Source organism: Anomaloglossus baeobatrachus, chromosome 6 (assembly GCF_048569485.1).
Source record: "Anomaloglossus baeobatrachus isolate aAnoBae1 chromosome 6, aAnoBae1.hap1, whole genome shotgun sequence".
NCBI classification, from domain to species: Eukaryota; Metazoa; Chordata; class Amphibia; order Anura; family Aromobatidae; genus Anomaloglossus; species Anomaloglossus baeobatrachus.
The window spans coordinates 516891693-516912422 of NC_134358.1; the positions used below are offsets into that span (position 1 = coordinate 516891693).

Sequence of the window (20730 nt, forward strand, 5' to 3'; positions counted from 1 at the left end):
CAGTCTTTGAATGTGGGGGGCTAGCTATTCTTGTCTATTTTCTGAGGCAGAGAGTTAGGGTATGTGCGCACGTTGCTTTTTACCTGCTTTTTACCTGCTTTTTTGCTGCTTTTTCTTCTGCGCTGTTTAATGCCAAAATGGATGTGTTCTTCTATTCAAGCAAAGTCTATGGGAATTTGGGTTTCTTGTTCACACTATGTTGTTCAAAATGCTGCCTTTTTGTGGCAGAACTTTGGTCAAAAACTCAGCTTTGCAGTGCAAAACCCAAATGTCAAAAACAATTGACATGTTGCTTCTTTGAAAAGCTGAGTTTTTGACCAAAGTTCTGCCACAAAAAGGCAGCATTTTGAACAACATAGTGTGAACAAGAAACCCAAATTCCCATAGACTTTGCTTGAATAGAAGAACACATCCATTTTGGCATTAAACAGCGCAGAAGAAAAAGCAGCAAAAAAGCAGGTAAAAAGCAGGTAAAAAGCAACGTGCGCACATACCCTTATTCATCTTTCCTACCTTTAGGATAGTTAGTTCTCCGGCTGGGTTCGCGGTGCACAGGATGTTAGTTCACCCCTCGGCTACTTCTAGTTGTGATGGTTAGTAAGGGGATGGCGGCCAGATTAGTTGCCAATGCTCTTGTCACCTTTTGCCAATGATTTGTGGTGGTCTTCCATGGTTCCAGATCATAACACATCTGTAGGATCATTGCTGCGCTCTACTGAACTTCTTCCTGAGGAATTTGGATATACGTTGTTCATGTGCTTTCCTCATGTGCGTGGTCCTGTGTCTTCTTTAGTGTTTAGTGAGGTTGATGAAGAGCTCATCTCACCCGTTCCCTCTAGGGTCCAGCTCTAGGTTCTAGGGTTAGGTATCCAGCTCGGCGCATAGGTGCGGAACCTATCTAGGGTCTTGAGGGACTCTAGGAGCCAGTGGTAGGTTTGGTCAGGGGTTACCATCTCTCCCTTCCCTAAACACAGGGTTTCTCTTCACTTCCCTTTCACCGTTTGCTTGGTACTCCCCTGTACCTAGCATGACACTGGGGCAGTTCTAAACCTTACTTTTTGAAAACTGATGAAGGTCCATTATTTGGACCGAAACGTTGTGTTGGTTTGGATTACCCACAATAAATTCTTTGAGTGCCAAGTTCTACTTTACTGTTTTTATAGGACTGGATTCTACTTGTGTCGTAACTTATCTACCTAACAGTATTAAATCAATGTCTGAAAGGTGCAGGCCCTCAGCGGAGAATGGGCAGGGGTCGGAGATTTGGCTATGCTCCACCTTTAATGAGCAGTATAGAACAGTTATGTCTCTACTTCCCCGACTGCTTCCTTTTCAGGTTGTCAAGAGTTAAAACAGATAGGTAAGCAAGTTTAATCTTCAGAAGGCTGGGAAGAGCAGCTGCTAGCATAAAAAGACAAAGCCTCAGAAAGATGCTAAAAGAGTTGGAAAAGTTGGATTTGCTTCGCTTAGCAAAAGAACGTCTCAGAGAAAATCTCATTTATATGTATAAATACTGTACATGTGTGGTCAATACAAAGAACTGGCACATGATTTATTCCTTGCAAAGACAGTACTAAGGACCAGAGGACACTCACTACGGGTGGAAGAAATGAATAGAAAAGGGTTCTTTACAGTTAGAGCAGTCAGACTGTGGAATGCCGACCACAAGAGGTAGTAATGCTATATACTGTACATATCATGCCAGATAATGCAGGCAACCTCCTGTTAGTGAATTAGGAAGGAGAAATGTAAAGTACAACCATACGAGCTTTAGGGTTCACGCCCACTGGTGTATACATCATGAGCATTATGCGATGTTTTATTAGATCGCTCTAATCTTATACTATGGGGCAGGGTTGACCAGTGCTTTTTTTCACATGCAGAGTCGTCATGAAAAAAAAACCCACAAAAATGCTGCATGCTTTGACTGGCAGCATATATTAGACAGTGAGCACCCATACAAGTCTATGGGTGCGTGCAAAACATCGGACTGCACTTGGATGACATCCACGTGCAGTCCGATATACAGCAACACAGACAATGGAGAAACTAATCTCTCCGTCTTCTCCGCACCGGTGATCCGATTCTCGCACGAAACAGAACCGGATCACAGTAAATGACAGTCGGATTACGCTCGGAGCACAGTTTGAGCCAAGTGTCATTAACATAATCCATCCGAATCTCTCGTTAGAGGGAAGCAAACCCTTAAAGGTAAATACTCCATAAAAGCCCTATGTGAGATCTAATAGTACAGTTATTTTTATTAATATCTGCAGGTCCATGTTCCTCATTAGGTGACGGAGTATAGGAATTTTAAACATCTCTAATTATTTGCTGACAAAATCCTGAAACTAGAAATACCAGGGTGTGCCATGTGCATTCACCGCCTCAATGTCATTCTTATGGGACCATCATGATTTTCTATTGCAAGATAAGCAAACAAAAAGCTCAATATTTTGGCAACATAGTAAAGGTCAAATAGTTTTGGCTCAATACGTTTGGTATGATATTGGCACAAAAAAAGCTACAATAATAACAGGAGGGTATAGGACTGTAAGGAAATATGTCGGTAGGACCAACTCTGCTAAGCCGTCTATATGATCAAATAGGTCATAGAAAGCTGAATAAAATAATACCGCGATATCTGCGATCTGAAGTCTAATTCCAAACTGGTGTAGTGTGCATGACTGAAAGTGACGGGGACTTCTGATCATGCGCACTGACCATATGCCCAGCGTTCTGAGGTGGTGGAATGGACACAAGTACGTGTGTCACTGCTAATGATAACGCTGGGAAGTGGGCATTGAATGACATGTTAGCACGCCCCTGCTAAGAGGGCGGAATGAGCACAGGAGCTAATACCCTTGTGACTAGTCCCTGTGCTCATTAGCATATCATAAAGGATATTTAGAAATACTTTTTCTCTAGATACAGGGACAGTTAGGCAAGAATTAGCAATATACACACAGAACTGCTCGAGGTTCTGGGTGCATATTGGACCTGACAGGTTCCCTTTAAAACACATCTCTATAGACAAGCTTATCATCTCACTTCACTGATCTGACTCTCCACTGTTCCCTCTAATTATTAAAGGGATTGTCCACTACTTGGACAACCTCTTCTTAGTCCGTATGTGTCTCCATAAATATAAAAAAGCCTATACTCATCTATGTTGCGGATGTGGTTCCGGCGATGTCGGAACTCGTGTTTCCGAAGCCCACGTGACATTGGTATGACACGCGAGCCCAGCGACCAATCAGCGCCTGCTTCCTTCTCCGCTCCTTTGGACATTTAAGTAATTAACAGGAAGTGATTGTTGCACGAATTACTTAACCGTCTGAAGGTGCGGAGAGGGAAGCCAGCACTGGGCTTGCGTGTCATAACAATGTCACGTGGGCTTCGGGAACACGAGTTCCGACATTGCTGGAACCACGGCCGCACCGGAGGTGAGTATAGGCTTTGTGATTTTAATGGGCAATGAGAAGGGGTTATCCAAGTAGTGAAAAATCCTTTAATCAGATTCTGATGACTGGATCATGCAGCTTTATATGAGAACCCCTATGTATTATAATGGCTGGACCAGAAATAACAACAAGCACTTTTTACCTATTGTGTCCCCCTATTTCCCCATACATTATAGCTTGTGAACAAGACCCTCACTCCTGTGACTGTTGATCTATGTGTTACTCTGTAATGCCTTTACTGCCTACATGTCCCCCTCTATTGTAAAGTGCTGTGGAATATAAATACAATTATTGTACTGAATTAGCTGTAATGTCACATAAAGCACACAGTCCCTAGATAAAAATAATACATACCAGTGCTGTACATTTACAGTGCCTGAGAACATGACTTCTAGAACAAATGCAAACGAGGGCACTCCGATGCATCCTCGGCATGGCCAAGGGCTCAGAGCACCATTAGGCCCCTTCAATTAGCTTTTTAGAGACTTCTCCGCTTCTGATTGACAGGATTCTCTTCACAGAGTGATCGTTACATGAACTCATGTGGGCAAACATTCTCCTCCCCGGCTTTTCTATGCATCCTCCGCTCACTACACTGATACACACAGCAGTGCAGCGTCAGATAGGAGCCAGCGGGGAGAACACACCGGACACACTGTGTGCGCAGCGGCACCGATAATGTGCGCACAGCCGGTCTCACACAGTGTCAGTGCGCACAAGCAAACACGAGGGCTGAGGTCAGGCAGAGCTCACATGTGCTGGCAATGAGGTGTGGTGGTGTCACCAAAATGCTAAGGGTGTACCCATCCCCCCTTATTTGCATTGAAAAGTCATTTTCTTCAGCACTGTACCACTAAAATGTGCAGTGTTATTTTGACTATTATAGGGGTTAAGTCCCCCATGTCACTGTTCAACAAGTTTAATATCCATTTTTTGGTGGGAGGGGTCGACAAATCCACTTTAAAAGTAGTGATGAGTGATCGTGCTCGCCACTGTTCATTACTTGATCGAGCCTCAAGAATGTGAGTTTGAAAATGCACGAGTTTCCCATTGACTTACATTATGCTCAGTACTCGAGTTGCGTTGGCGCAATCTGATGCTCGATCGCGTAATGAGCAGTGGCGAGCACATTCATCCATCACCATTTAAAAGGTTTCCTTAAAGGGCACCTGTCACCAGATTTGGGGCCTACAAGCTGCGGCCACCACCAGCATTCTAACATGCCGTATATAAGAGCCCAGGTCGCTGTGTAGAACGTAAAAATCACTATATACAGTTAGGTCCAGAAATATTGGACAGTGACACAAGTTTTGTTATTTTAGCTGTTTACAAAAACATGTTCAGAAATACAATTATATATATAATATGGGCTGAAAGTGCACACTCCCAGCTGCAATATGAGAGTTTTCACATCCAAATCGGAGAAAGGGTTTAGGAATCATAGCTCTGTAATGCATAGCCTCCTCTTTTTCAAGGGACCAAAAGTAATTGGACAAGGGACTCTAAGGGCTGCAATTAACTCTGAAGGCGTCTCCCTCGTTAACCTGTAATCAATGAAGTAGTTAAAAGGTCTGGGGTTGATTACAGGTGTGTGGTTTTGCATTTGGAAGTTGTTGCTGTGACCACACAACATGCGGTCTAAGGAACTCTCAATTGAGGTGAAGCAGAACATCCTGAGGCTGAAAAAAAAAGAAAAAATCCATCAGAGAGATAGCAGACATGCTTGGAGTAGCAAAATCAACAGTCGGGTACATTCTGAGAAAAAAGGAATTGACTGGTGAGCTTGGGAACTCAAAAAGGCCTGGGCGTCCACGGATGACAACAGTGGTGGATGATCGCCGCATACTTTCTTTGGTGAAGAAGAACCCGTTCACAACATCAACTGAAGTCCAGAACACTCTCAGTGAAGTAGGTGTATCTGTCTTTAAGTCAACAGTAAAGAGAAGACTCCATGAAAGTAAATACAAAGGGTTCACATCTAGATGCAAACCATTCATCAATTCCAAAAATAGACAGGCCAGAGTTAAATTTGCTGAAAAACACCTCATGAAGCCAGCTCAGTTCTGGAAAAGTATTCTATGGACAGATGAGACCAAGATCAACCTGTACCAGAATGATGTGAAGAAAAAAGTTTGGAGAAGAAAGGGAACGGCACATGATCCAAGGCACACCACATCCTCTGTAAAACATGGTGGAGGCAACGTGATGGCATGGGCATGCATGGCTTTCAATGGCACTGGGTCACTTGTGTTTATTGATGACATAACAGCAGACAAGAGTAGCCGGATGAATTCTGAAGTGTACCGGGATATACTTTCAGCCCAGATTCAGCCAAATGCCGCAAAGTTGATCGGACGGCGCTTCATAGTACAGATGGACAATGACCCCAAGCATACAGTCAAAGCTACCCAGGAGTTCATGAGTGCAAAAAAGTGGAACATTCTGCAATGGCCAAGTCAATCACCAGATCTTAACCCAATTGAGCATGCATTTCACTTGCTCAAATCCAGACTTAAGACGGAAAGACCCACAAACAAGCAAGACCTGAAGGCTGCGGCTGTAAAGGCCTGGCAAAGCATTAAGAAGGAGGAAACCCAGCGTTTGGTGATGTCCATGGGTTCCAGACTTAAGGCAGTGATTGCCTCCAAAGGATTCGCAACAAAATATTGAAAATAAAAATATTTTGTTTGGGTTTGGTTTATTTGTCCAATTACTTTTGACCTCCTAAAATGTGTAGTGTTTGTAAAGAAATGTGCACAATTCCTACAATTTCTATCAGATATTTTTGTTCAAACCTTCAAATTAAACGTTACAATCTGCACTTGAATTCTGTTGTAGAGGTTTCATTTCAAATCCAATGTGGTGGCATGCAGAGCCCAACTCGCGAAAATTGTGTCACTGTCCAAATATTTCTGGACCTAAGTGTAATACTTACCTAAACGGTCGCTGTGGTACAGTTGGGTCATATGGGCGTCTCCGTTCTCAGGTGCCTCTTCTTTCGGCCATCTTTGTCGTCCTTCTGAAGCCGGGGTGCATGACGCTTCCTACGTCATCCACACTCGCCGGCATTAAGTTCTTGCGCAGGCGCAGTTTGATCTGCCCTGAGTAGAATACTGTGGTTGGGACCGTCGAGTGTGTATGATGTAGGACATGTCATGTACACAGGCTTCAGAAGGAGGACGAAGATGACCGAAAGAGGAGGCATCGGCACTGGAGAACGGAGAGGCCCATAAGACCCAACTGCACTGCAGCGACCATTTAGGTATTATAAAGTGATTTTTACATTCTACACAGCGGTCTGGACTCTAATATATATACAGCATGTTAGAATGCTGTATATAAGAGACCACTGGTTCTGGCCACAGCTTATAGGCCCCAAATCTGCAGACAGGTTCCCTTTAAAGGTTATTTTACTAGCAATATGGTTGTATAAAACCTAGTACAACAATTAAAATGATACCTATTTTGTAGTGATCTGATGTGCCAGCGCCGAAAAATTAAGCCTTGAAATAAGCCTGACAGTTCATCAGGGGCTTACCTAGGCCCTCCCAGTGGTCCGCACACCGCCCATGCACTTCAAGGGTAATTCGCAAATGGCTTCAAAGCTTAATTTTCCAGGCCGGTACATCAGATTACTAGCAGGTATCATTTTAATTGTTGTACTCGGATCTAGAGAGCCGAACCATTCACTGCAGAAGTAAAATCGCACCGTCAGGTTCCCTTTTAAAGGATCCATTGATGACGGAGAGGACGGCGTATGACAGCAGCGGTGTCAGATGAAATGTATTCATGTAAACACAATTAAAATAGCAAAGCGGATGCACACAAGACGTGGTCACACAACCTGACAGGCCTCCTCCAGACGGAGAAACAACAGTATCAACAGCAGTTGGGACAATTTTGCAAAAAAATAATTTCTTTTCTGTTGGGCGAGGAGTTTTTTTACGCAACCGCTCCAAAAATAATAATAATAATAATAATAATAATAATATTAATAATACAAAAAAAAGTATCCACCTGTACGAAAAAGTGCTTAATAAACATTAAAAAGAACAAACAGATTCAGCGCACAGTCAAAACGACTTGCTCATTTTCAGTCTTGTTCGGCTTCTATGAGCAACTTTAGGCTTCGAAAGCCTTTAAGCGTCTAATAGAAGTGACCGGTCCGTTCTTCTGGTGACAGGCAATTGGTAGTTCAGTACTTTATATATCATTAGCGGGGAAAAAAAAAGACAAAAGATAACAGAGGCTAAGCTGCTGAAAAGACAATAACAAAATAAAGACAGCACAGAATAAAGTAAAAACTATGGGGATACCGATGCCTAAAAGGCGCCACGTGCGCATACCAATTCATGAACGCTTTTACCCCAGAAAACGCTTTGAAAGTTGCCAATTATTTGCTCAATGCCGGCTTGAAGCTGAACTGCCAAAATGGGTAAAATTGGGGAGGCAGCTAGGTCGGGTCATGACTACGCCCTCCTGTCAAGATAGTTCTTAGAAATGCTAATCGAGTTCTTTCCTGGAGAAACATTTGTAGTGTGGAGCAGGAGGCGCATGGACACTAATAAAATACATAAAACCATTAAGGGTACGCTCACATAAGTGTATGACTTGGACGAGTGCAATGTTAGAAAATCTCGCATTGCACACAGACCAATGTTCTTCAATGAGGGAGAGTAGATGGTCAGCTTTCTTCTCATCCAGATTCTGGATGAGCGAAACGTCGCAGCATGCTGCGATTGTCAGCGAGAGACATGTTACTCGCACCCATACAAGTCTATAGGTGCAAGTGAAATATCAGACTGCACTCGGATGACATCCAAGTGCAGTGCGATAAATCGCATCAGCTGACAATGGGGGAAATGAGATTACTCTTTCCCTCTCCTCCGCAGCTGTGATCAGATCACAGAATTGGATCACAGTTGCATGACACTCGGCTCACGCTGGCAGCAGAGTGGGAGACGAGGGTGATTAGAATATCCAATTTGTGTGTATCAGCTCACCGTGTATAAGCTCACTCCTGGCTTCTCCCTGGAGCACGGACAGGCGCTGCTATAGCCCAATATTGCAAGAAAAGAAGAAAAATCCAGCTCTTCAGGCGAAGAACGCCACAGTCTTTATTTTAACATGAAAAAACAACGGATAGCATGACCAGCACTCATATCGGATGCCATACAATCATGTGAATGCAGCCTTAATGATTCAATAAGAGTACGATGAGACAAAGTTATTAAGACTGACATAGGAAACACAAGAAAGTGAATGTCAGCACAGAATGACTGTTCATACCAAGTACAGGCGCTCAGTGCATCATGGCGGGGCAAACATTTAAAGGGAATCTGTCAGCAGGTTTTTGCTACCTCATCTAAGAGCAGCATGATGTATAGAGATCCTGAATCCAGTGATGTATCACCTAGATTACTGGGTGCAGCCATTCTGACACAATGCATTTTTAGTTTTAGTCATGTAGCTGAGCTCAGGGAGCTCTCTCGCCCACACCGGGCTCTCATTAGAGATTGGATGTTGACAGTGAAGTGTCAATCAGAGGAGGGGGCGTGCCGGACTGCCCTGGCTTGACATTGTAGTCCAAACAATGAGAAGTCCTGCTGGTTAAATAGACATAGTAAATAAACAAAAGATCAACTGTGACCAGACTGGCATCCCTGACTTCTCTGTGTTAACCCTTGCAGCATGCTGTCTTCAGATTACATAGCAAAAACCTGCTGACAGATTGCCTTTAAGTTAATTTTCCCACCTACATGTTTTCCATCCATCTCCTCCCTTCTCTGGCTCTAAAAAACTAGAGCTGTCAATCAAAGAAGAGGGAGGGGTGGAAATCGAGGCAAAATGAGCAGCTGGGAGGGTGCACTTAAATGATGGTGCACCATGACGTGGCCAGAGCGCCTGCACTTGTGTTGGAGAAGTTATTCTGTGCTGAGAGTCCCTGTAATGATTTCGACCCTCAAAAAATGTGCTTTCTATTGGTGACTGCTTCGGGAAACTCTTCTTGAGCTTTTTGTTTCCTGAAGTGGCTGTGAAGAGCCCGGGAAGGCTTTTTTTTTTTACTGCAGCCTTTAGTTTGGAGTGGACAGTGCCTATGGTTGGTGTCAATTCTATCAGGAGCCATTTCAAAGAAGTGACATGCACTTTTTCTCCTAACAATCATTTTTCAAAACCTAAAGTTAGAGAAAAACAAAACAAAAAAAAAAAGCAAAGTGACCATAAAATTATAGAAATGGATAGGAGAAGCCCTTAAATTTTGTAACATTTTTACAAGACGTTAACGGAGAGAGCCGTGCATGTGTAATTACCTTTAAACAGACAGTGACTGCAGCGCTGGCCATTATTATGAAATCAGGAGGCTTCCGTATCCAGATATATGAGGGTCCCAGCACTGGGTCATGTATAAGATAATAATACTCCTTGAAAAATATCTTTAATTATCAGACATGAAAAATGTTGACCTTTTCCTTTTTAATCGTTTAAACTTTTCCATTTTAATTAGTGAATATCCATACGAAAACAAACAAAACACCATATATTTTTTTTAAAGGGGTTGTCTAGTGTCAGAAGAAAAGACTTTGTGACTGCAGATTGACAAATTGTAACATTGCACTGCACACACTGTCATGATTCCCCTGAATTCTGGGTGGACAGTCATGTGACCACAAGAAATTTGCACACTTGCTGCTACAAGCCAACTAGATTCCTCCGCTTCTCTCAATTCTCCTCTATGGAGAGAAGTCAGATAGGACCAGTAATAATGGGCAGTCTGGCCCTTTTTTGTTGGGTGACCTGGCTCCGCTCGCCAAAAATGACTCTTTTGGATCCCAAACAGATCCCTATTTTATGTATGGTCAAATCAAACTCCGCCCACCTACAGTCAGCCAATAACAGAGCAGGTTTTCATTTCCAAACACGTCGATTTTGCCCCCATTGAGAGCCATTCATAGACTGACAGTGACTTTCACTGGGGGCCCATCGTTCCCTGAAGGCTCTTTGTGCCACATCGGATTCGAATGACCCATCACTAAAGACTAGTTGGCATGTGACCGCAGGTATGTGAGCTGCACGATGTGGTCACCTGACTGTCCACCGGCACGGGGATTGTGACAGCACATTGTCACAATTCAGCAGTCTACAGATTTTCTCAGAAGGGACAACTCCTTAAAGAAAAATTTCAAGACACTGACTAGAGCCACATGCGGGCTCCAAGCAGCCAGAAGTCTAAGGTCACGGAAAGGCCGGTGTCAGGTCTATGGAGAATGACGATATCATGAGGGGCCTATTAGTCATTCAGAGCCTAATTTTATGATTATGGTAAAAGCTTCAATGAGAATCTGTTTATATGAATCTAAATATTATGTTGTCATCTAATATGACGAATCCTTGGTCTGGCAATTTTCCCCGCATTATAGTTTTTTGGGTTTTTTTGGAGAATTATTTAGGATCTTTATGTGTCACATGTAATATTGGGGATGAATCTCCTTTCCCCACCCACCCCCTGTATATGATCCCCCATCCACCCACTTCCTTTTCCCACCCACCCCCTGTATATGATCCCCCATCCGCCCACTTCCTTTTCCCACCCACCCCCTGTATATGATCCCCCATCCACCCACTTCCTTTTCCCACCCACCCCCTGTATATGATCCCCCATCCACCCACTTCCTTTTCCCACCCACCCCCTGTATATGATCCCCCATCCACCCACTTCCTTTTCCCACCCACCCCCTGTATATGATCCCCCATCCACCCACTTCCTTTTCCCACCCACCCCCTGTATATGATCCCCCATCCACCCACTTCCTTTTCCCACCCACCCCCTGTATATGATCCCCATCCATCCACTTCCTTTCCCCACCCACCCCTAGTATATGACCCCCATCCACCCACTTCCTTTCCCCACCCACTCCTAGTATATGATCCCCCATCCATCCACCTCCTTTCCCCACCCACCCCTAGTATATGACCCCCATCCACCCACTTCCTTTCCCCACCCACCCCTAGTATATGATCCCCCATCCATCCACCTCCTTTCCCCACCCACCCCTAGTATATGACCCCCATCCACCCACTTCCTTTCCCCACCCACTGCTAGTATATGATCCCCCATCCATCCACCTCCTTTCCCCACCCAGCCCTAGTATATGACCCCCATCCACCCACTTCCTTTCCCCACCCACTCCTAGTATATGATCCCCCATCCATCCACCTCCTTTCCCCACCCACCCCTAGTATATGACCCCCATCCATCCACTTCCTTTTCCCTCCCACCCCTAGTATATGATCCCCCATTCAACCACTTCCTTTCCCCACCCACCCCTAGTATATGATCCCCCATTCACCCACATCCTTTCCCCACCCACCTCTAGTATATGATCCCCCATTCACCCACCTCCTTTCCCCACCCACCCCTAGTATATGATCCCCCATTCACCCACCTCCTTTCACCACCCACCCCCAGTATATGATCCCCTGTCACCCACCTCCTTTCCCCACCCACCCCAGTATATGATCCCCCATTCACCCACCTCCTTTCCCCACTCACCCCTAGTATATGATCCCCCATCCACCCACTTCCTTTCCCCACTCACCCCTAGTATATGATCCCCATCCACCCACCTCCTTCCCACCCCACCACTAGTATATGATTCCCCATTCACCCACCTCCTTTCCCCACCCACCCCCAGTATATGATCCCCCATTCACCCACCTCCTTTCCCCACTCACCCCTAGTATATGATCCCCATCCACCCAACTCCTTTCCCCATCCACCCCCACCCCCAATATATGATCCCCCATCCATCCAACTCCTTTCCCCATCCACCCCCAGTATATGATTCCCCACCCCCAGTATATGATCCCCCATCCATCCACTTCCTTTTCCCTCCCACCCCTAGTATATGATCCCCCATTCACCCAACTCCTTTCCCAATCCACCCCTAGTATATGATCCCTCCCCACACCGCCCTTTATCAGGCTCCAAGATTGATGAAATGTGTAAAGTTGGCCGCACACAAGACAATTTACCCCAATCTGCGTATCGTTGAGGCATTTTTCACGTAGGGCTTGCACACAGTGGAGTATAACTCGGCTGAGCGCTATTATTTTATCAAATCGGACTCGGCCCAATGTTATACAACACAGCAGTGCCAACCAGCGATTTATTTCTTATGCTGAAAAAACAAAATATATCTCTGCATGCTTCGATTGCAGCTTATATCGGATGGCGCACAGTCATACAAGTCTATGGGTGCGTGTAAAACATCAGATTGCACTCAGCCATTATTCAAATAGTCCAATATATGCAAACACAGACAATGGAGAAGGTGACCTTTAAGGGGTAGTCCACTACTAGGACAACCCCTTCGATTCCATGTTTCCCCCAGGTAAAATAATAAAGCCTATACTCTCCTCCGTAGTTGGCGCAGTTCCAGGGATCCGCAGCTTGTATTCCCTGGACTCAGGTGAGCTTGTGACATCATGCAAGCCCAGTGTCCAATCAGCTTCTGTCTCCCTGACTTCGGACACAGGAGCAATCAACAGGAAGTGAGTGGCAACTGCAGCGCTCGCTCCCTGTTGATTAACTTGTTTGTCCGAAGGTGGGGAGACAGAATATGGCGATGATTGGAGCACTGTGAGCCTGGACTCCGCTGGAACCATGCGGGTACGAGAGGTGAGAATAGGCTTTCTTATTTTACCCGGGGGAAACATGTGGAATCAGAAGGGGTTGTCCTAGTAGTGGACAACCCCTTTAAGTTCTCCCTCCTCCTCATCTGTCATCCGATTCTTGAATGTGATAGAATCGGATCACAGTGAGTGACACTCGGATCCCGCTCGCAGCAGACCCTGAGCCGAGTCTCATTTCTATAATCCATCCCTCTCTCACATGGGAGGATCATTGGATGCTATACCCCAGTGTGAGGGCCTTAAAGGGACAGACACAAAATTCCCATAAGAAAAAAAGGATCTGTTGTAAATGCCGTTTATTACTTTCCTCCAGGCGTCAATCCTCTGATCTTATTCTAGAAGCGACTATGGACAATAAGTTTCCATTCCATTGTAACCAACGCAGCAGATTTATATCAGACTCCATTGTTTTAGCAACAACAAAAAAAGATAATTATTAACAGTAATTTCTGGCTACATTGTAGCAGTCATCCTCAGGCCACCAATGTCAGACGTTTACTACAATAGTCCCTGTAGCCGGAAGCTCCCGGTCTCGCTGGGTGCAGATCACAGCATTCAGCAAGGTCACTTTTGGGACAATTTGTTTTTTTAAATTAATATATTTGGGGATAAAGCTCATTTTTGCAGTTCGGTAACAGTCTTCCATCCACAGCCTCTAGGATGCACTGTCTACTGCTGGCTGTGGATTGAGTTAACTGAGAGACCATCAGTGAGTTTAGAACTCTTTTTCTCAACTAATTTATGACTGCAAAATGCAGCTCAACTTTACAAGGTTTGTTGTCATAAGTCAGCTGAGAGGAGCTCAGAAAACGACAGATACAAGACTGTCAGAGTCAACTCCATTCTCAATTAAAGGGGATGTCCGGACGAAACAAAAAGATCCCCTTCTAAAATATTAACAGATTCTCCTCTACCGGCAACCTTCTGGGTCCTGCGCCAGGAAGGGGCGAGATCATTGTTGCATCAGCAGCAGCACCATGTGATTGGCTGCAGCGGTCAGATGACTTGATGTAAAAATATCTGATGGTGCATTGCTAAAGTCAAATGACCGCTGCAGCTAGTCATAGGCCCCAGCGGTGCTGCCACTGGTGAAACTGTGACATCACCTCTTTGTGAACAGTGAAACTTTCTTTTTGAAGCAGATGCCCCCCTTTAATGCATTCTGCACCCCACAATAGAGCGCAGCCCAAATGCAGCAAGATTTTTAGCTTCAAACACATGCATTTAAGAGTTAAAAACATATAAAGTCTCCAAAGGTAGACAATCCCTTCAAGGGACCTCCTGATGTGTGACTGAGCTGTGCACACGCGTAGAAGGAGCAGAATCCAGCTGTCAATCATCCTCCCACCCACAGTGCAATGATCAGTGAGAGGTTCTGCAGCAGCTGGGGGAGGATGGTGGGCGAGTGACAGCCATCTGTAGGGCTCTAGCACACGCGGGACGCCCACTGGTGGGCAGCACAGAGCATTACCAGCCCGTCCCCCCTAGCAGCCAGGTACAGGAGAAGCTCATTGTCCAGCTGGCATTCCCCGTACGTGCCAGGGATGGCAGAGCTGGGTTTGCAGCGTCTCCTTACCGTCTATGTTCTCCCGGTCACTGATGTGCTGCAGGTTGCACCCGGTGTCCTCCCTGCTGATGTCCTGCTCCGGCCGGTAGGACTCCAGTCTGGAGTGGGCATTTCTCCGCAGCTTGGGGCTGGAGGACACGCAGCAGGAGGTGGTGTTCCCCATGCTCTCCCTCCCGTCAGCAGATCACAGCAATGATGGGGAGAAATCGGCAAGATGCACCCCCTGAGTGTCAGCTCCAGATGCCAGGGCTGGGGGCTGCTGCTAGCAGGGCATCTCCAGCTGCAAGAGGAGGGGGCTGCTCCCTCTACATCAGGAGCCCCTCATAGCGGCTCCAGCACACAGGCATCTCCCAGCCTGGCTCATGATTAATAAGAGCCAGGATTAATGAGGCTTCTTCCCTGGTACAGGGGCTCCTCCTCCCTCTCCTCCCCAGCACCATTACCACAGCCCGGGGCTGTCACTGCAGAGAGGTTCCGGTTCATGGGGAGGGAACATGAAGAGGAAGATGAGAGAGGAAGAAGAGAGAGGATTAAGATGAGAGGGGAGGAAGATGAGAGGGGAGGAAGACGAGGGGGAAAGCAGGTGAGAGGGAAGGCAGAAGAGTGGCAAGTCAGGTGAGGGGAGGGAAGACGAGAGGAAAGGCAGGTGAGAGGGAAGGAGAGGAGAGAGAAGGCAGGTGAGAGGGAAGGAGAGAGGGAAGGCAGGTGAGAGGGAAGGAGAGAGGGAAGGCAGAAGAGTGGCAAGTCAGGTGAGAGGGAAGACGAGAGGAAAGGCAGGTGAGAGAAGGCAGGTGAGAGGGAAGGAGAGGAGAGAGAAGGCAGGTGAGAGGGAAGGAGAGGAGAGAGAAGGCAGGTGAGAGGGAAGAGAGGAGAGAGAAGGCAGGTGAGAGGGAAGGAGAGGGAAGGCAGAAGAGTGGCAAGTCAGGTGAGAGGAGGGAAGACGAGAGGAAAGGCAGGTGAGAGAAGGCAGGTGAGAGGGAAGGAGAGGAGAGAGAAGGCAGGTGAGAGGGAAGGAGAGAGGGAAGGCAGGTGAGAGGGAAGGAGAGAGGGAAGGCAGAAGAGTGGCAAGTCAGGTGAGAGGGAAGACGAGAGGAAAGGCAGGTGAGAGAAGGCAGGTGAGAGGGAAGGAGAGGAGAGAGAAGGCAGGTGAGAGGGAAGGAGAGGAGAGAGAAGGCAGGTGAGAGGGAAGAGAGGAGAGAGAAGGCAGGTGAGAGGGAAGGAGAGGGAAGGCAGAAGAGTGGCAAGTCAGGTGAGAGGAGGGAAGACGAGAGGAAAGGCAGGTGAGAGAAGACAGGTGAGAGGGAAGGAAGAGGGAAGGAAGAGTAGAGAGAAGGCAGGTGAGAGGGAAGGCAGAAGAGTGGCAAGTCAGGTGAGAGGAGGGAAGACGAGAGGAAAGGCGGGTGAGAGAAGGCAGGTGAGAGAGAAGGAGAGGAGAGAGAAGGCAGGTGAGAGGGAAGGAGAGGAGACAGAAGGCAGGTGAGAGGGAAGGAGAGGAGAGAGAAGGCAGGTGAGAGGGAAGGAGAGGGAAGGCAGAAGAGTGGCAAGTCAGGTGAGGGGAGGGAAGACGAGAGGAAAGGCGGGTGAGAGGGAAGGAAGAGGAGAGAGGGAAGGAGAGGAGAGGGAAGAGAAGAGAGAAGGCAGGTCAGAGGGAAGGAGAGGAGAGAGAAGGCAGGTGAGAGGGAAGGCAGAAGAGTGGCAAGTCAGGTGAGAGGAGGGAAGACGAGAGGAAAGGCGGGTGAGAGGGAAGGAAGAGGAGAGAGGGAAAGAGAGGAGAGGGAAGAGAAGAGAGAAAGCAGGTGAGAGGGAAGGCAGAAGAGTGGCAAGTCAGGTGAGAGGAGGGAAGACGAGAGGAAAGGCAGGTGAGAGAAGGCAGGTGAGAGGGAAGGAGAGGAGAGAGAAGGCAGGTGAGAGGGAAGGAAGAGGAGAGAGAAGGCAGGTGAGGGAGAAGGAAGAGGACAGAGAAGGCAGGTGAGGGAGAAGGCAGGTGAGAGGGAAGGAAGAGGAGAGTGGTGGCAGGTGAGAGGGAGGAAAAAGAGAGGGAAGGCAGATGAGGGAGAAGGCAGGTGAGAGGGAAGGCAGAAGAGTGGCAAGTCAGGTGAGAGGAGGGAAGACGAGAGGAAAGGCAGGTGAGAGAAGGCAGGTGAGAGGGAAGGAGAGGAGAGAGAAGACAGGTGAGAGGGAAGGAAGAGTAGAGAGAAGGCAGGTGAGAGGGAAGGCAGAAGAGTGGCAAGTCAGGTGAGAGGAGGGAAGACGAGAGGAAAGGCGGGTGAGAGAAGGCAGGTGAGAGGGAAGGAGAGGAGAGAGAAGGCAGGTGAGAGGGAAGGAGAGGAGACAGAAGGCAGGTGAGAGGGAAGGAGAGGAGAGAGAAGGCAGGTGAGAGGGAAGGAGAGGGAAGGCAGAAGAGTGGCAAGTCAGGTGAGGGGAGGGAAGACGAGAGGAAAGGCGGGTGAGAGGGAAGGAAGAGGAGAGTGGTGGCAGGTGAGAGGGAGGAAAAAGAGAGGGAAGGCAGATGAGGGAGAAGGCAGGTGAGAGGGAAGGCAGAAGAGTGGCAAGTCAGGTGAGAGGAGGGAAGACGAGAGGAAAGGCAGGTGAGAGAAGGCAGGTGAGAGGGAAGGAAGAGGAGAGAGAAGGCAGGTGAGAGGGAGGAAGAAGAGAGGGAAGGCAGATGAGGTGAGAGAGGGAAGATGAGAGAGGCGGGGGAGGGCAGAGGAGAGGAAAGATAGAGAAGAGGGAAAGCAGACAAGAGGGAGGAAGACAAAAAGGAAGGTGAGAGGGAGGAAGATGAGAAGGAAGGCAGGTGAGAGGGAGGAAGAGGAGAATGAAGGAAGAAGAGAGGGAAATCAGGTGCGAGGGAAAGCAGAGGATGGGGAAGGCAGGTGAGAGGGAGGAAGACGAGAGGGAAGGCGGAAGGCAGATGAGATGGAGGAAGAAGAAAGGTTAGAAAGGTGAGAGGGAGGAAGATAAAAGGGAAGGTAGGTGAGAGGGAGGGAGGGAGATGACAGGGATGAAGATGGGAGGGAATGCAGGTGAGAGGGAGGAAGATGAGAAGGAAGGCAGGTGAGAGGAAGAGGAGAATGAAGGAGGAGGAGAGGGAAAGCAGGTTAGAGGGAAGGAAGAGGAGAGGAAGGCAGGTAAGGGGGAAGGAGAGGAGAGTGATGGCAGGTGAGAGGGAAGGAAGAGGAGAGTGATGGCAGGTGAGAGGGAGGAAAAACAGAGGGAAGGCCGATGTGGGAGAGGGAAGGCAGAAGAGTGGCAAGTCAGGTGAGAGGAGGGAAGACGAGAGGAAAGGCAGGTGAGAGAAGGCAGGTGAGAGGGAAGGAGAGGAGAGAGAAGGCAGGTGAGAGGGAAGGAGAGGAGAGAGAAGGCAGGTGAGAGGGAAGGAGAGAGGGAAGGCAGAAGAGTGGCAAGTCAGGTGAGAGGAGGGAAGACGAGAGGAAAGGCAGGTGAGAGAAGGCAGGTGAGAGGGAAGGAGAGGAGAGAGAAGGCAGGTGAGAGGGAAGGAGAGGAGAGAGAAGGCAGGTGAGAGGGAAGGCAGAAGAGTGGCAAGTCAGGTGAGGGGACGGAAGACGAGAGGAAAGGCAGGTGAGAGGGAAGGAGAGGAGAGAGAAGGCAGGTGAGAGGGAAGGAAGAGGGAAGGAAGAGGAGAGAGAGGGCAGGTGAGAGGGAAGGCAGAAGAGTGGCAAGTCAGGTGAGGGGAGGGAAGACGAGAGGAAAGGCAGGTGAGAGAAGGCAGGTGAGAGGGAAGGCAGGTGAGAGGGAAAGAGAGGGAAGGCAGAAGAGTGGCAAGTCAGGTGAGAGGAGGGAAGACGAGAGGAAAGGCAGGTGAGAGAAGGCAGGTGAGAGGGAAGGAGAGGAGAGAGAAGGCAGGTGAGAGGGAAGGAAGAGGGAAGGAAGAGTAGAGAGAAGGCAGGTGAGAGGGAAGGCAGAAGAGTGGCAAGTCAGGTGAGAGGAGGGAAGACGAGAGGAAAGGCGGGTGAGAGAAGGCAGGTGAGAGGGAAGGAGAGGAGAGAGAAGGCAGGTGAGAGGGAAGGAGAGGAGACAGAAGGCAGGTGAGAGGGAAGGAGAGGAGAGAGAAGGCAGGTGAGAGGGAAGGAAGAGCAGAGAGAAGGCAGGTGAGAGGGAAGGAGAGGGAAGGCAGAAGAGTGGCAAGTCAGGTGAGGGGAGGGAAGACGAGAGGAAAGGCGGGTGAGAGGGAAGGAAGAGGAGAGAGGGAAGGAGAGGAGAGGGAAGAGAAGAGAGAAGGCAGGTGAGAGGGAAGGAGAGGAGAGAGAAGGCAGGTGAGAGGGAAGGCAGAAGAGTGGCAAGTCAGGTGAGAGGAGGGAAGACGAGAGGAAAGGCAGGTGAGAGAAGGCAGGTGAGAGGGAAGGAGAGGAGAGAGAAGGCAGGTGAGAGGGAAGGAAGAGGAGAGAGAAGGCAGGTGAGAGGGAAGGAAGAGGAGAGGAAGGCAGGTAAGTGGGAAGGAGAGAAGAGAGAAGGCAGGTGAGAGGGAAGGAAGAGGAGAGAGAAGGCAGGTGAGGGAGAAGGAAGAGGACAGAGAAGGCAGGTGAGGGAGAAGGCAGGTGAGAGGGAAGGAAGAGGAGAGTGGTGGCAGGTGAGAGGGAGGAAAAAGAGAGGGAAGGCAGATGAGGGAGAAGGCAGGTGAGAGGGAAGGCAGAAGAGTGGCAAGTCAGGTGAGAGGAGGGAAGACGAGAGGAAAGGCAGGTGAGAGGGAAGGAAGAGGAGAGAGAAGGCATGTGAGAGGGAGGAAGAAGAGAGGGAAGGCAGATGAGGTGAGAGAGGGAAGATGAGAGAGGCGGGGGAGGGCAGAGGAGAGGAAAGATAGAGAAGAGGGAAAGCAGACAAGAAGGAGGAAGACAAAAAGGAAGGTGAGAGGGAGGAAGATGAGAAGGAAGGCAGGTGAGAGGGAGGAAGAGGAGAATGAAGGAAGAAGAGAGGGAAATCAGGTGCGAGGAGGGAAGACGAGAGGAAAGGCAGGTGAGAGAAGGCAGGTGAGAGGGAAGGAGAGGAGAGAGAAGACAGGTGAGAGGGAAGGCAGAAGAGTGGCAAGTCAGGTGAGAGGAGGGAAGACGAGAGGAAAGGCGGGTGAGAGAAGGCAGGTGAGAGGGAAGGAGAGGAGAGAGAAGGCAGGTGAGAGGGAAGGAGAGGAGACAGAAGGCAGGTGAGAGGGAAGGAGAGGAGAGAGAAGGCAGGTGAGAGGGAAGGAGAGGGAAGGCAGAAGAGTGGCAAGTCAGGTGAGGGGAGGGAAGACGAGAGGAAAGGCGGGTGAGAGGGAAGGAAGAGGAGAGGGAAGGAGAGGAGAGGGAAGAGAAGAGAGAAGGCAGGTCAGAGGGAAGGAGAGGAGAGAGAAGGCAGGTGAGAGGGAAGGCAGAAGAGTGGCAAGTCAGGTGAGAGGAGGGAAGACGAGAGGAAAGGCGGGTGAGAGGGAAGGAAGAGGAGAGAGGGAAGGAGAGGAGAGGGAAGAGAAGAGAGAAAGCAGGTGAGAGGGAAGGCAGAAGAGTGGCAAGTCAGGTGAGAGGAGGGAAGACGAGAGGAAAGGCAGGTGAGAGAAGGCAGGTGAGAGGGAAGGAGAGGAGAGAGAAGGCAGGTGAGAGGGAAGGAAGAGGAGAGAGAAGGCAGGTGAGGGAGAAGGAGAGGACAGAGAAGGCAGGTGAGGGAGAAGGCAGGTGAGAGGGAAGGAAGAGGAGAGTGGTGGCAGGTGAGAGGGAGGAAAAAGAGAGGGAAGGCAGATGAGGGAGAAGGCAGGTGAGAGGGAAGGCAGAAGAGTGGCAAGTCAGGTGAGAGGAGGGAAGACGAGAGGAAAGGCAGGTGAGAGAAGGCAGGTGAGAGGGAAGGAGAGGAGAGAGAAGACAGGTGAGAGGGAAGGAAGAGGGAAGGAAGAGTAGAGAGAAGGCAGGTGAGAGGGAAGGCAGAAGAGTGGCAAGTCAGGTGAGAGGAGGGAAGACGAGAGGAAAGGCGGGTGAGAGAAGGCAGGTGAGAGGGAAGGAGAGGAGAGAGAAGGCAGGTGAG

At 48.5% G+C, this 20730-nt stretch overlaps 1 protein-coding gene across 1 annotated transcript in view; it reads right to left on the reverse strand.

Annotated features, from left to right (window-relative positions):
* The window catches only part of CCNY (cyclin Y), a 228643-nt gene extending 213491 nt beyond the window's left edge, over nucleotides 1-15152 (reverse strand). The window contains exon 1 of the mRNA XM_075316766.1: nucleotides 14734-15152. Coding sequence (XP_075172881.1) covers nucleotides 14734-14887 — 154 coding nt within the window. The 5' untranslated portion in view covers nucleotides 14888-15152. The remainder of the gene's footprint in view (nucleotides 1-14733) is intronic.
* Nucleotides 15153-20730: the final 5578 nt, after the last annotated feature.